This window comes from Corvus kubaryi, unplaced genomic scaffold (assembly GCF_017639235.1).
Source record: "Corvus kubaryi isolate FWS band 111438036 unplaced genomic scaffold, C.kubaryi_AGA036_p1.0 71, whole genome shotgun sequence".
Lineage (NCBI taxonomy): Eukaryota > Metazoa > Chordata > Aves > Passeriformes > Corvidae > Corvus > Corvus kubaryi.
The window spans coordinates 3,162,873-3,179,256 of NW_024582059.1; the positions used below are offsets into that span (position 1 = coordinate 3,162,873).

At 42.1% G+C, this 16,384-nt stretch overlaps 1 protein-coding gene across 1 annotated transcript; it reads right to left on the minus strand.

Moving 5' to 3' along the window:
• Positions 1 to 1,522: 1,522 nt before the first annotated feature.
• ETNPPL (ethanolamine-phosphate phospho-lyase) lies at positions 1,523 to 15,657 on the minus strand. The gene is made up of 13 exons (XM_042050078.1): positions 15,484 to 15,657; positions 13,554 to 13,672; positions 13,235 to 13,394; positions 12,301 to 12,375; positions 10,730 to 10,823; positions 9,610 to 9,726; positions 7,813 to 7,895; positions 7,087 to 7,312; positions 6,075 to 6,229; positions 5,249 to 5,338; positions 4,909 to 5,039; positions 3,965 to 4,032; positions 1,523 to 3,110 (listed from the first exon to the last, which is right to left on the minus strand). The coding sequence occupies exons 1-13, from the start codon at positions 15,537 to 15,539 to the stop codon at positions 2,979 to 2,981; spliced, it is 1,506 nt and encodes a 501-aa protein (XP_041906012.1). The 5' UTR covers positions 15,540 to 15,657; the 3' UTR covers positions 1,523 to 2,978.
• Between the last annotated feature and the right edge of the window lie 727 nt (positions 15,658 to 16,384).

Consider the following 16,384-nt stretch of genomic DNA (forward strand, 5'->3'; position numbering starts at 1 on the left):
CTAACTGGTCTGTTTGTTTTAAAGTATAAATGTGCAATATAAAAAGTGACAAAAACAGTGACAAACTATGAGAATGCAATAAAATTTTCTTGATTGAGATTCCAGTAGGATGATGACCTAGAGTGAAGATACAAGTAACAAACTCCAGCGTGATGCCCACTTGGGATGGATTCCTGCCTTTCCCTCACTCCACCGTCTCTTACTCCTGCATGAGCCTGTTCCTTAGCCTTGCAGAAAACCTGGGGGGAAAAGGTGTGGTGTTTTTTTTATTCTGCAAGGTTAGTGAGTGGAACTGGCTTATGGAGATGTCTGATGATTGGAAGGACTAGGGTGGAGGTTGAATTACATGGCTAAAACCAGGACTTGCACAGCCAATACAGGAGAGGTAGAAAGAAGAAAAAGCGAAATGGAGTCAGAAAGGGGAAAAAAGCCTTGCCTGTTTAGCGAAGGGAATATATTTGATCAGTTCAGCTGACTGGAACTGTGGTCCCTGTGTTTAGCCTTAATTATTTCTGCTTCCACTCTCTCATCCTTTAGTCAGGCTCTTTTAATTAGTAAGGCCTTCGCAGTAGGGAATGTGCATAATCTTGCAGCTGAGATAGAGTTGGAACACTGATGTAGTAATAGTAAGTCCAGCAGATCCAGCTCAACTACTGGAACGATCTGTTGGATTTGTTCCTCCATTTAAATGATAGTGGCTCTTTTTAGTGTGCATCATAGGAGTGATATGCTCTCTTGTTTAAAGAAAATAGAACACTCAGTTTTTCTAGGTAATCTGCACTTTGCAAAATAAGCAGAACCAACAGGTAGAGAACTTTCTGACTTGTGAAGCAGAAGCTGGGTGAAAAACACAAGTGAATTGCACCAATAGTTGTTCCAAATATTTTGAGCAAAACCAAGGCACAGGTACAGGGAGAAGTAGGGAGGCACAGGCCCCTTGTGCTTACGGGGCTGCAATCTTCAAACCACTCCCCCCACCCCCACCTTAGATTTAGGCTAATTGGAATTTTTAAGTTTATTTCTTTGACATACTTTTGAAAATTAAATATTAATGACCTGCCACAACAGCTGGTGTCATAGTACAGACTGGTGGGCTCTGTGCCTTTGAGCTTAAGCTTTCTAATATATCACACAAGTATTTGCTTGCTTGTTGCTGCACACAGTGGATGAGGTGTAATGTAAGAAGTGGCACTCCATACACAGAGTGACTTAAACTGTACCTTTAAATTAGGTTCACTTAGTTCTCTGTGTAGTTTCATTTTGGAAAAGACCTGTGGTGTCCTTCCTGGTGCACAGTTAGCAGGGAATGAACTGTGGCAGCTGAGGCAACATTTGGCTTAAGGGTAAGAGCTGCCAACAGCTGAGTGCCTCAGGGAAACACAGCCTAGTCAGTTCTGCTTTGGCATGGGGACAACCTCCAGCTAAAACTGAAGTTACTTCCCTCAGCAAATAGGCATTACTGAAGAATAAAATAAAAAAAAAAACCAAAAACAACAACAACAAAAAAACCTACCACCCATCGTCATTATAAACAAGAGATTTATTTTTATGGATGAATTATTCAAGGATCATGAAACAGAAAATAAGCCAGCTTGAGGATGTTGGAAAGCGTTACACCAGAAACATCAATATTAATGTAGCAAATTGTGGAAATGAAATTAGATAAAGTGCTAAATTTTCAGTCATATCAGTAGGATCATTATTAGGAATTAGCAATTAGGAAACAGCAGAATGTAGGGTATTAACATTGAAGAGAAAATAAATACATTTTGTATTTTTTTCTGAAGTACAAATTATTTGGAAAGCCCTCAGTGTCCTCCACGGCATGGAATTGTGCATGTACTAAGAAAGAAAAGCAGGGCTTGTATGCTGCCACTGAAATTTAGCACTGACAACGAGGCAAGTCAGTCTGAAGTATCTACAGCACAGATAGGCACTGGTTGCATGCATGGTTTATACAGTGGTCCTCTCCTTTTAGTAACCTACCCAGTGTTAGCATTTATGGGTCAGGATCCCATGCGACTGGTGTGCAACTCTTCATCACCACTGACAAAAAGTACCAGCACTGCTTTGACAGGATCAGGTAGTAACTCCCACAACTCTCAAAGCAACTAAAATCCATGGGAATGCAAGCTGGGCTGTCCCTGGGAACCTCTTTTTGAGAGACCTTCAGGTTAAATTCAATCAATCAGTGTGTTTGAAATTATATATACTTTACGTCCATATTTTATAGACTCATAGGATTCAATCTATACACTTCTGGAAAAAAGAATTTAAAATCTTACTCTATATAAATATTTATAAAAGTCACTTTATTCATAGAAAATTAGATTCTTCATTTTCTTTGAATTTATAGTGAGAGTGCCCTGCATAGACATTGTGTCTCTACACTTAGAGTGGTAGACTCTTAATACAGCATTGCTGACATTAGCAAAGCTACTCCAATTTACATCAGCGGGGAATATGGTCCATAGGACCTAAGTTACACTAGAAGATAATAAGAATTTCTTTCTCAAGCATTGTTTAGTGAATTCAGCCATTAAAACATGGGAAGTAATTAACATCTCAATATTACATATTGAAATTTAAAATATTGTGTAACTAGCATGTTAGGCATATATTTTTAAACTCAATAGGATTGGCATTTGCTTTATGGCAGTTAAGCAAATCAGATTCTGCGTAATATGGGTAAATCTGCAGTTTTCACCAAGTCTGTGTACCTAGGTCATGCCTGCCACTAGCACCAAGGTATTTTTGTATCACTTGTCCATTCTGTCACATCTAGATTTCAAGCCACATGGCACAATTCTCATGTATCTGAAAAAGTATTTTAAACCTACTGAAGCTAATAGGAATTCAGCCAGTTTATGGAAGGCATGACTAGGCCTCAAACAGATCCTAGGACTCAGACTATTGCACTCTTCATCTCAAAAGCAAGACGGACACAAATTCAAACCAAATGAAGAAACTTTCCCTCTTCATGTTCTTATTCTTTTACTTGGCACTGAGCGTTTTTTTGAATAAATCCCATTTTCTTGTCGGCAGGCAGCTCCATTCATGTGGCCGATGCTTTCACTTGCACCTTCTTGTGGAGAACTCTCTTCAGTTGTCTGAAACAGAAAGGAGATGTCAGTGGAGGTATGTGTACATCTTCCACCAGGCAGCCACTGGACCTGGTTCCCATTAGGTAGCTCTGCCTGACTTTCTATTAGTGCCACAACTTCTTAGTTCTGAAAGAAACTGAACTGATTGTGTATAAATGTCTGTAAGAGTAGGCTTGCACTCCAAACCTAGTAAAATCTAGGTATATAGCAAATAACTCATCAGGTCTCTGCTACACCCCTAGGCAGCGGAGCTACTGCATTCCCACCCCCACAGCACCACCAAAACCCACCAAAGGGCAGTTGAGCAAGCTTTCCTGTATAGAGGGTGACATGTTTTTAAGGGTGTGAGAAATCATATGTGATTTATACAAAGCTGGAGCTGCAACCTAAAAAGTCCTAATTTGGATGCATGTCAGCCATTCATACTCAAGGAGCTGTGGTAGAAACAAAACCCTTGGAACTCTCTGAAAACCTGGACACCTTCCAGGCTGCAGGCTGGCTTAGAAAGCCAAATATCTTTCAGTAGCATGTAATACCAAGAACCAGTAGTTGCTGACTGCTGGGCTCATGACTTTGTGCAGCCCAAAGTCTGGTTGGTCTTGTTTGCACACAGGCAGATAAGGTGAGGGGCTTGCCTATAACATGCTGTAGGTCTGGATTACTCAGCTCTTTTTAGATTTGCCCCAGTGAGACAGGGTAAATCCTCTCAGGTTTCTAGTAGCGAGTTACTCTCTGAACTCAGTTGCAAGGCACAGAGCTGCTCACGCTACCCAAAATGAAGGCATGCCCTACCAAAGTAATTTATACTTGCTTTGCCGAACACCTATCTGAAAAAGAGCTAAAAAAAATTTAAAACATACTTTTCTTTTACACTGTACATTTGTAGATGCATTATTTTCTGTCTTCATTCCAGTGGCCTCTTCCATTTCTGAAAAAAAAGTAATAAAATAATTAAATTAAAAAGAAGGAGGGGGGGTGGTAAGTAAGCATATTTAGTAGCTGGCTGAAGTATATCAATCAGCTATTCCTCTGGGCATTTATCACACAGAAGAAAAACTGAAGAGTGATGAATACTTCCTAAAACATTTTTCGAGGCAATGTGATTAATCTATCAGTACTGTATAGCTTGGGGGTATTTAGAGAACAGAATAAAATTAAGAATTTGACTGTAGCACAGGGGTATCAGAGAGACCTTTCAGAGCAGAATTCTGCCTTTGTCCAGCAGGTTCACGGAAGTTTAACTTTAGTTGTTATATTCTCAGAAGATGGGAGCATTTCATGTATAACAGGCTCCAAGAGCCCTTATACTAACAGTATAAGTGATGTTATTTTCCCCTGGGTTGGTTCTCAGGTAAAAGACAAATAGAGCCTGAAAACCTTCAGGCTAAATTTGAGTGAGACAATCACGTTCCAGTACACTAGTTAAAAAACAAACAAAAAGAAAAAAAAGAAAAGGTAGAGCACATTATGGAAAGTTACACCAGTGTATCTGCAGTGTGTTTCAGGCCTGTGCTGAATTAACATATTCACTCCTTAACAAACAGCATATGTGACCAGAAATGAGTAATAACACTGAGTCTGTGAGAGAATGGCTCAAGAGCAGGATTTTGCCTAAAAGTTTGGATGAAGTACATATGGGGCTTTGTATTTATTTATAATAATTGTCATTAAGAACAGCAGTTTGATGAGTGGTAAGAAATGCAGTTGATTACTTTCCCTTGCATGTAATGGCCTAGGCTATGATGGTGTTTCATTGGGAAATGAACAAAGAAGAGTATTCCTTTGAGCCCTAAGACACACATACCTGTAAGAAGTGCATCAATTGTCTCCACTGCGTGTTTTGCATCTTCCATTGTTAAACACATTGGTGGTTTAAATTTTAAAATATTTCTGTAGGGTCCATCTGCACTAAGAAGGATTTGACGCTCTTTGAGTCTGTGGTAAGAGGGAACACCTGTGTTAGACAGATATAAAACTATGTTGTGTCCTGTCACTTCCTTCAGGCTGAGACAGATGTTGAAAGTTTTCTTTTTTAAGTACTATGTTACCAAAAACTACACAAATCTAAAATTAAATTAATGACTAGCTGCTGGAGAATATTAGGAGGGTTTGATCACTGCACACAGTTTTTAAGAACTACTTACTTGTAAATAAGATGAAGGGCTTCAGCTGTGGCTGGTGTTCGCTTTTGCTTATCTTTCACCAGATCCACTCCAACAAACAATCCAACACCCCTGGAGTAGAAAAGAAAAGTACAGGCAAGTGAAATCCAGTGTCAGTAACCCAAGCCTTCTGCTGCAAACGCAATACCTGCTTCTAACACTGTAATTCCCTTCCCTGGAGGACAAATAAGGGAAGGAGCGTGAGAGAGGAGACTTCGTCTTTGGTCATCTTTTGGCGACTTCACACAATCAAATGGGATAATAGATATTTCTGGATAAATAAATTTACCTGGCTCATTAAAGCTATATGGCCAGATAAGAATGACAGAATAATTTTCTTTCATTCTTATCCTGAAAATCTCAAGCCAGGGAGACAAATAATGTAAAAAAAGAAGTATAAAAACCCCACAACCCAACCCTTTCCCCCCAAAAAACTTGAAGGCAATTATCCATGGTGGTAACACGAGATGAGGAAAATCCATAGTAACATCTCACAAGGAACTGGACCAGAGATTTGAACAAGGTCTGCATGATTACAGCGGTGTGCGGACAACTTAGTGCATGTGGATGGCTCTTTCTCCTACTCTCCCAGAACTTTTCTAGTGGCTATGCTTGTAACTAATTAAGCAGATGGATAGACAACTTTTTTTTAAAAAAGTATTGCCTTACAATACCAGTTTTGGGTAGTCCATTTTAAGAGAGAGGTGTAGCAAAATCATGACATGTTTCCACTCACACCAAGTTTGTTGCTTTTTCTAGCATAGTTACTTTCTTCTCTGAAAGAATTACATTGCTGTAATGCACCCACCTGATATCTCCCACTAAGGGATGTTTCTCTTTTTGCTCAGCCAGCAACTCCAGGAGATAATTTCCTACACGTGTGGCATTTCCTTGGAGATCTTCTTTCTCTATTACATCCAGCACAGCCAAGCCAATGGCACAAGACACTGGATTGCCTCCAAACTGATAGCAAAGGCAAAACAAAACATGTCATCAAAATCAAAACCCATCATAACAAAACATTCTTCTGTTTCTATCCATGTTGCTTTCACTTGCCCTCTTCTGCTTGGCATGCCATGAGGAAAAGCTTGAAAAGGTGGGGATTTTGTGCCATTCAGGCTGTGGAACACTGTCCCCTACACTTGGGAAAGGGAAGGGCTCCCTCTTCCTTAGCTTCAGGTTGCAGTAGTTTGAAAATTTCAGGACTGAAGCATTCAGCTGATTGCAGGCAAAATGCTCCTGGGAAGAGCAAGTGGATGACAGATTTTATATATTTTGAACCAGAGAGTATAAACTCCATTAAAAACAGGGGAATTTGTGGTAGCTGGGAAGAAGGCTGAGTCACAGGAGCAGAAAGAGGGCTCAGTAAATGAGATGACTGAACCTCTGTGGCATGCACACAGATGAAATGTTTCCTAAAGGGTCACTGTTTTGTTAGGTATCAGCTGCAGAGCAAAGTCTGCCAGGGCATGAGCTCCACCACCACAGCCTATCCTAGAAAATGAAATTTTACATGATCAACATTTCAGAGGGAGAGAGGGAAAGAGACCTAAGCAAGAATTTATCTGTATGGATGTGAGCTGAGATGCATGACCTGCCAGAGAGCTTGTGCTGGTCCATGTGATGATGTACCACTTGATACAGAGCATATTTCAAAGCCTCTTCACTTGCTTTTAGATATTAGACTGTGGTTGACTCGAGCTCTCAGTACTGTGATGCAGTGATGGATGCAGATGTTATCTGGATCACCTGGAAAACTTCTAACTGCCAAATGCTCACCAAAAGAAAAAAAAAAGGCAAAGCTTCACCTATGAACTTACTGTATTGAAATACTCCAGTCCAGAAGCACCAAAACCTTCAGCAATTTCCCTTGTTGTGACTACACAAGACATAGGGTGTCCATTGCCAATGGGCTTTCCCATGGTGACAATGTCAGGCACAAAGTCTTCACCTTGCAGCTGGAATGCCCAAAAATGCTTCCCAACTCTGCCAAAGCCAACCTGGACCTCATCAGCTATGAACACTCCACCCACGGCACGCACATACCTGGAAACAAACACAATAGTTTGAAAGTCTAGTGCTGCAGAACATGGCTAGGCAATAAAGGACAAGGCAGTCTGCATCACAGAAATTCTGCAGTGTGAGGCCAAGTCAATAAAAAAAGAAAGAATACAGTTATAGCTATTTTATAGCTATGAAATTTTTAGTGTGCTATATGTTAAGGAAAAATTTTGACATTTTAATGTCAAATGGGAGTACTGCAATGGTACTGCAGGATTATAACTGGTTTAACTGCATCTTCCATCAAATTTACGGCTGAGGATTAAAGATAAGTAAAGAATGGCAATTATCTACCTAAAAAAATTAGCTGATATTCCATTAAAAAAATTGAACTGAAATCATACTCTTCAATAAGTACAAATGAACCACAGATAGCCAAGAACACGAAAGGTTAACAGCTGAATTGATTAGATGAGTCTATACTGAAAAAAGCTGTTTCTTTGGTTAATTTTCCCGTTTATGCCCTTATGAAGTGCTGTACGTACTCTGCCACTTTCTGGAAATAGCCCACAGGTGGAATTACTTGGCCTCCACAGCTCTGCATGGATTCAGCTATGAAGGCAGCAATCTACAAGAGACAAACTCATGTGAGAGCTGTGTTCATCTACTTGGTCTTGGCACAGATATCTAACACTCTAGAAATAAATGTTTAAATGTGGGCCTTTATTTAATCACGCAATGGGCTGGACAACTCAGAGCTCTTGAAAACAGCTATGGCTAAAGGATTTATTCACTTTGTAATCAGGAGTGCCCAAATTTGCAGTAGCCAGGGCCACCTTTGCAGCCTGATGGGAATGCATGGACCTCCATTAAGCCCTTGTCCCATAGCTGTGGAATTGGATGACACTTCCCTGGTGTCAGTGGATGTTGAATTACGCTCCTGGGAGCTACATAAATTTATTTACAAATGTTAGTTTACAGGAGACACACAACAGTGGGTGCCATTTTACCTAAGAAGTTAATAAAGCTTGCAGGTATATGTGTTTTTTTTGTTGAATCCAGAACACCAGGCAGAGGTGGGTAGAAGTTGAACTGTAAGATGACCTGCGGCTAGCCTTTGGGCACCCCTGCCTAATGCAAATAACTATGCAAATAAAATGTCAGCACGAGGCACTTGACAAAAGAAGAGAAAAATTCTACAGATGAAATAATTCCAGTTGCTAGGAATGAAAAAGAAAGTTATTTCAAGTCAGGAAGTGTAAGAGCAGCAGATCAGACACACTGGAACATCAAAATTCGTTTCTTGTCAACAGCAGAGGTCTATGCAGCAGAGATACGATATTACCCCAAGGTCTCAGCATAAGTCTGCTATTTAAGGGATTGCATCCCCACACCACTTGTGAACCCCTCCCTGAGCATCAAGAGGTCTCTGTGCTGGTGCAGTCTTCCTGGAAACAAGGCCGAGCAGTAACGTGTAAAGAACCGTACACTACATTTGAGTATACGGCCAAAGAGTACGAAGCGTCCCATAGCATGTGAGGCTTAGCCTTTAGCACAACTTGTCCTGCCACAGGTCTATGTCACCAAAACCTAAGAAATATGCAAAAGAAAGGAAACAAGGGAAGAAAAAACAAAACTATCCGTTAGTAGAGAATAAAAAAAAAATTGATGAAGAAACTAAAAGAAGGGTGATGTAAGTCCATTGGACTAAAAGGGAACATGTTCCAGTCTCTGCTGAAGTCTTCTGGGACTTCAGCAGGTTTTGGACCAAGCCCTACAAGTCTCAACACACTAATGCCATCATATAAAAGATTAACACACATTTTAGGTACCCCTGTCCAGAAATTTTCTGGTTTTGTCAAGGTCATACTGTGTATGATTGAAAGTTTCACCTTTTTATATGACTTTGAAGTTATCTTAAGTAAATAGGCTCAGAAATGCAGTATCAAGATTTTAACCAATACATTTTCTCCATGTCCTGGAATTTTTTATATATGCTTACTAGAATTTGTGATGTAGTTTCTCAGCTGACCTCAAACCTTTCCCTATGATATTTACAATCTACCGAGTCAATGCATAAAATAGGAAATTTAACAGCTTCGATTGTATCTGCTTATATAAAACTGTGTAATTGATCCTTTCATTGATGCCTAGAAAAATTATGATAAGAGCATCATGTAGAAAAATGGTCCATTTTGAACATAGAACCCATCGCAGAAAAATGAAGGGAGAGGGAAGCACATGAAATTGGGAAAGAAACAAGTCCTTAGTTGCCTGTTACATGCCCCCATGCCATAACAAATAGATGAAGCCTCTGCATTTCCAGAGCACAAAACACACACCTTGCGTCCATTCTTCTGTGTTTCTTCAATAATCTTTTTCACCTCTTCAGCATAAGCACTTGCTGGATCTGGGTGGTCTTCCCTATATTTCCCTCTGTAGATATCTGGAGAAGGAGCCTGAAAAGACCAATTTATTTATTTGTTTTTATAAAGGCCATCCTTCTGTGAAACATTTACTTTCTTTTCTATTGCTCCACTTTATTGGCTTTCCACACAAATAGGTGATAGGAGTTAGGACAGCCTGGATGTTTGCTTTGAATTGCAAAAATGCTTACTGGAGCTTAAACTCAATCTGGGCCTGTCATGCGTTCAATATTACTGAAAGCAGATGTTGTTAAAAACCATCATCTACCTCATCCACCTTTCAAGACTGTCCTTCCTCTCCCTCAAGACACAATAATGAGTACCCATCCACCACCTTATTTCAGATTCTTGCAGAAGATTCATTTCTGCAACTGGAGAGTGGGGTTTTCCAGTCTGTCACTTCCCTTCCAGCATTTTAGTCATGGTACAAATCTGTAGGACATTCAAACCTCTACAAATGGTGTTAGGTTCAGTAAATAAGAGAAAGGAAGTGGTTTAAAAAGGTTTAAAACTTCAGCAGTGCAGTTAACGCAAGGAGGTCTAGATAGGAAAGGCCTGCTTGGTGTGTATTTCTGGACTGAGAAAAATCTTTGTCTTTTTAAGATACACAAATTTAGGTGAAAAATCACACTCCCTTAGACACCCATGAGTCCTATACCCAAATCTGTGTAAACTTGTGCAATCTGCCTTTCCAGTTTTTGGAACTAGACTCAAAGTCCTGCATATCTTTAGCCAAACCAACTCAATGGATATTGGCTAATTTCATCAAACTGTGTAACTAATGCAGTGACTAAGAAAACCTGTAGCAAAATTAAGGAAATCAGCCTCACAGATGAACACCTGCTTAGAAATCCAAAGGCAAACAATTTTGCTGTATTTTTTCCACTGAAAAACAGCCAAGCATATGTACACTAGCATCAGCAAAACAGAATGAAAGTATATTTACTCCAGAAGTGGGTAATTCAATATGCTGCATCACAGGCAAAAAAAATGACCAAAAAAACCCAACCCAAACCAAAATGAAAACTACACTTACCACATGCACATACTCCTTCTTGCTGTCCTTTCCCAGCTGATTAAATTTATAGGGACTGATGTCAATCAGAGATGTAACATGGCCATGGTAAGCACTGTGTGAGTGTTAAATATCCAAGTCACTTTTCAACAAATGTATAGGAGAGCTAAATTTACAACTGTGCCTATACATAATCCAGAATAAGCAACTGTATCTGCAACACAGTAGCGTTGTTTGTGAAGGGATCTTGATTTAATTTACTCAGGCTTTCTCTCAAAGACAATATGAAATTGCTGTGGACTTCAATTCACTAGCAAGAGTGGAAACAGGATAAAATCAAGTGCCAGCATGGGGACAGACTAAGATGATGTCCCCTGGACTGCACTGACTTCAAGGTGGCTGCCCTAGCAGCTTTACCTGGAGCTGAAGGGTGGGTCCAGCTCCTTCATTTCCAACCCATGGGCCCCACTCTGGCCAGCCCAAGCTTTGCAAGCTAGACTCCAACATGGTTGTGAAGACTCTCAGGAGTGTGCATTGCATTGAGAAGTGGGGACCTTATGCGGCACACCACTATTTGCCCTGCTGGCACTGCAGGAGAGGGAGTTTGACAGAAGCCACTGTCAAGAAAAGGATATTGTTTGAATAAAAAAGTTTTATACTGCAGAGTATGCTAAAGCTGGCTACTACTGAGGCCATTTGATTTAGAAATGAGGAACCAGAGCCTTTTGAGCCTAAAGCATGTAGCATCTTTATTGAGAGAATAATAAACACTTTTGTTCAGCTTTAAACTTGAAGCGAAGTGAACCTCAAACCAAATCAAAGACGTGTCACGATCTCTTAGCAGAACACACACAGGTTAGCGTGTGGCTGACAGGAGTCTGAACACAGCTGAGTCAAACAAGCTTTGTGCTGTTCAGATAGAGACATGTGCCCTTGCAATTGCTCTGTCTGGACTTTCTAATCACAATCTAAGAAGAAAATCCAGTACTACAGCAATGTCACCAAACCTGCAGCTACATCTAGGATAGAAAAACCCTGAAATGTGGTCAGCCACCTACCCTGTGGCTGTCAGCCCTCTCAATGGCTCCTGATTTTGCAGCCACTTGGTTTTGTGTGCGTACTTGTGTTCACTGGAGGAGAGTTGAGCATCATTGCAGCACTGCTGCAGAACTACAGGATCTTTCTTCTTGATCACTGAATATTTGTTTGTGCAAAATGAAACATGTCCGGCAACACGTGACAAACAGAAAGCCCTTTTCTAGAGCAGTCCAGTAGCCAGACCACTCACTGCTGTTGAAACCAGCATTTAAGTCTCTGGCCTGAATTGCTTTGGGAATCTTTGTGGGAAATGCCCTCTAACAGGAGACTGACCTTCTGGGGTGACCGACAAGCTTATTTTTCAGAGATCTTCAAAATTTGTGTTTATCCAAATGTGAAAAAGGGATTTCCTGACCTGTTCTAAGACAAAAGCAACAAAACTTTTCTTTCAGCAGGCAGTGGAGTACAAACAGCAGGGGGTTGCTGCAAAGCTGCTTCTGAAGTAATGGCAGGAGTTGCTGGCTGCGTTCACACGAGCTACTCTGCGTACTTACTTTTCCAGGGTGATCACATCTTGGTGCCCACGGTACTGCCGAGCCAGTCGTAAAGCAAGATCATTTGCTTCAGACCTGCATAGTAACAGACACAACAGCATAACAGCGAAGAAGTGCTTCCAGCTAAAAGGGTATTCTGACAGATGACAAGGCATAGGACTCACGGATATAATAAATCAGCACAGCAGACTCTGTTACTCTACAGATTACAATGCTAAGGTTGAGACTATAAGTGCCCTGTAAGGGAGCAAAGAAAAAACAGCCCTTTGTATAAACAGCAAACAAAGAGATGCTTTATTTCCCTCCCCCAGTTTGCCTGTAGATATTTACCTCCCCTTGGTACAAAGGAGACCAATTTGCAGCTGAGAACACAATGTAGCCACTAACCCCCAAAAAGCAATGTCCCATCTCCCACACTCCACAACTCTGTTCTCCCCAGTGCTTGCAACATCACAAATCTTCGCGCTGGAAGAAGACTCAAGGTTCCAGCCTGATCTGTCACAGTCCCTCTGCTCGCACGTCCCTGCAGGTTGTCTGCTCTGGACATGTAAGCGACCACAGACTACTGAACTGCCTAAAGAAGACTAACTTGATTCCAAGGTTATCTGTCAATTTACAAATGGCATTCATCAGTTTGTGTATAACATTCATCGATTTGCAGAATTAATTTCCTCTTGCTTTTTTCCCCAAACTTTTTTTGCATAGCATTCAGCAGGCTAGTTTCATGTTTTAGCTCTCTTGTTTTGAGCCATCACTCTAAATATGATGGCTACAAATAGGAAGTAAGTTTTGATCAGTGCTGGATATATTTTTGTTGCATGTTACTAAGTCCTACTTAGTAAGATTTAGACCAAGCTGCATTGAGTGTCTATCTAAAACAGGAGCAAAATAGTCATTAAAAATAGTCATATAAAAAAATACAATTCAGACCTACCCAGAGTTAACAAAATAGCAAACAGAGAGTTTCTCAGGCAGGGTGGCTGTGAGACGCTGTGCATACTGAACAAGGTTGTCATGCAGGAAGCGGGAGTTTGTGTTGAGCAGTTCCATCTGTTTTGTTGCAGCCTTTATCACATACGGATGACTGTGGCCCACTAAAGAAGAAAATAATTAGTTATTACTTGCAAGCAGTCAATTACTGAACCACAAAAGGACGTTCAGAGAAGCACTGTGATCATCACTGGGTAGAAATGTGTCCCGATCCCTATTGGAAATTAAGGAATGGAAGCAGTCTCACAAGCCAAACTGCTTACCATGTGCAACATTGTTGATGCAGTCTAAGTATTTCTCTCCTTTCTCATCAAACATGTATTGGCCCTGAGCACGCACTATCTTCAGAGGGTCCTTGGCATAGAAAACTTTGCAGGAAGACCTAAAACATAATAAATATAACACCATTTTAGTTTTCTCATTTTTTCCCCCTCCTTGAGTGTTGAGTGGGTTGATTCTTCTCTTCTGCAAAGAGCTTGTGAGTCATTCAGCTGGTGGTCAAGCAGGGGCTCTTGCTCACAGTGAAAAGCCATGCATTTCCCCAGGCACAATGGGAACAGAAGTTGGTCTTTAATAAGGGTGTTCTCAAAGCTTGACTGCCTGCAATTGATTTCACGGGAGAGCAGTGTCTGCACGTCGTTTCAGATCCTTATATGTCCTGCTGTGTTCCTAGGCCATAGTTCTGTTTGTTTACATACCTCACAGACATCTATGGCCAAGTAACTCACTGGGACTAAAGTAAGCTGTTAAGCACTATTTTACACGATAGCCAAAAAATCATTACGCAATGGATGACTGTAGCATATAGAGGTCACAGTCAAGAACAAAACAATAATGCCTTGCAGGCTTTATTTTCAGAAGTGCTGAGCAGGTCCTAAAAACCTCACGTTCTCACCTTGTCTGCTTTGGATAAAACCTTTAAAAGCAGCTTTTTATAAGCATCTAAATCACACTGACTTCCAGCAAAATTCAAGCTCCTTATAAAATTAACCAAAGTACTCTTTAAACACTTTTTTTCTTTCTTTTTTTTTTTTTCCCTCCCCCCACTCTTGGAGAATATGCCAACTATGTAATTATGTTGAATGATATTACTGAGCAGGAGGAAAGTCTTCTGAACTGTAGTGGTGTTTATATGACCTTGGATAAACACAGTTGTTTCCAGGTAAGTCTGAGAATTACTGTTGGGTATAGTTATATGAGGTTATGAACTTGTAAAGCCTGAATGTGACTCCTGGATACTGAGTAGTTTGCTTTCTTTCTCACAGCTTCTAGCCCTGTTGCATAGTTCTTTTCTGACATCTTCAGCTATTTCTCTGCTATGCTTTGAAAGCAATGTCCATCATCATTGGCCATTTCTTGACCACAGGTTTCTTTCTCTAACCTGTCAGTTCATTCTGTGAAAGTTTTTTTTTGTTTGCCCAGCACTGCTCAATCCTACAATCCTTGCTCAGGCAGGACTCCCTTAACAATGAGCTGGCCCCTAAAAAGCAGTTGATTTTCTCTCTTTATGAGACCATGACTTTAATGATTCTTTTGTTATGAACTTTTAGTAAGCTTTCTATATATGCTACACATTTAAGAAGCGATTAGCAAAATATATCTGTTTTTACAACCTGGACTTACTTTTCACTTGGCAACATCCACTGAAGAAATAATTAAAGCTGCTCATCATGTATGAACCAACGTTGCCATGCAGAGGGATCAGATACATGCACAGGCAGGACTATTGCTCAGATCACAACCTCTGGCAGCCCTCCTGCATGTCCCTCAGTTAAGGAATAGCCACAGCTTCATTCAACAGAGACGGCTGGTTTGCAGGTGCATGCACAAAAAACCCCAACCCTGCACAGCCACATTTTAGACATACACCTGGGTACCACATTCTGGCTGCTTGCTTCGATCTGTTGGAAAAGTGAATGATGCGTTTGATGTGCAGTGTTTTAATGACGGCATTCCCCACCTGCCTAGGGAATGCCGGCTGGCCCCGAGACTTCCCAAGCCAGAGGGCTGACAGGTCCTCTGTGTGTCCATGTCCCCCTCCCCGCTGGGTCTCGCCGCGGGGCCGGAGGGGCTGCCCAGCACTAGCAGCCCCGGGGCAGCGCCGAGCGGGTCCGGACGGGCGCTGTCACTAGAGACTGACCTTCCTCCTCCTCCTCCCCTCTGCCCCTCTCCCGGCCCCGCCGCCGACCCTACCCGATGTGCTTCCTCCGAAGGGCGAGGGTCTCCGCCTTGCTGTAGAGCTCCTCCATCCCGCCGCAGGCTCGGCTCGGCACGGCACGGCTCGGCTCGGCTCGGCTCGGCTCGGCTCGGCTCGGCTCGGCTCGGCTCGGCTCGGCTCGGCTCGGCACGGCTGAGGAGAACACCGTCCGTCCCAGCTGCTCGAGGGTTCCCCGCCTCTTATGCCGGCGCCGGCCCCGGCCAAACCCCTCCTCCCCACCGCCCTCCCTCCCGCCTTCCCCGGCGGGACGGGACGGGACGGGACAGGACGGGACGTCCCGTTACGACCGTTCCCCCATCTCCCTGATCCCCCTGGGTTTTCCTTTCGGGGGGCTCGTGTTTCCTGTTGAGCTGAGGCGGGCCAGCCGCGGGTGAGCCCCATGCCTTGGAGTTTGTTGGGGTTTTTTTTTGTTTTGGGTTTTTTTGTGTGTTTTTTGTTGTTGTTGTTGTTGTTGTTTTTTCCCTAGGGATGCAAACCAGCACAAACTCGCAAAACAACAGATTTGGTGCGTGGGGGCGGCGGGGGAGGCGGGCGGGTGCTCAGCTCCCACGGGCGATCCTGCCATTCCTGCCAGTCGTCGGTCATTCTGGTGGCCACAGCGCCGCTGCCACAAATATGCCGGGGGGCAAGTGGGGAGGAACACAAAGCGGATTATTTAATCAAAATCAAGGTCATGATTCAATGTCCCTCTGTGCTTCTTATGGCCCAAAATCTGTTTGTAAAAGTAGGCTGAGATACTACTTGTATACGTCCATCAAAGCCAGTATCCGTATTTGCGCATTTCTTGTAGAGTGAGGCAAATTAGGAAGATCTACGGTTTGCCGAGTTTTGTACATATAAATAGAAAAGAGCCCTGGTACTCAAATACGTTGGTTC

What these genes read in the sequence shown, in the direction of transcription:
- ETNPPL (XM_042050078.1), bottom strand. Translation starts at nt 15,539, where the DNA reads ATGGAGGAGCTCTACAGCAAGGCGGAGACCCTCGCCCTTCGGAGGAAG. An exon ending in TGCTATTTTGTTAACTCTGG is followed by an intron (nt 12,376 to 13,234) that starts GTAGGTCTGAAT and finishes GTTACTATGCAG; the next exon opens with GTCTGAAGCAAATGATCTTG. An exon ending in TATTTCCAGAAAGTGGCAGA is followed by an intron (nt 7,313 to 7,812) that starts GTACGTACAGCA and finishes GTTTGTTTCCAG; the next exon opens with GTATGTGCGTGCCGTGGGTG.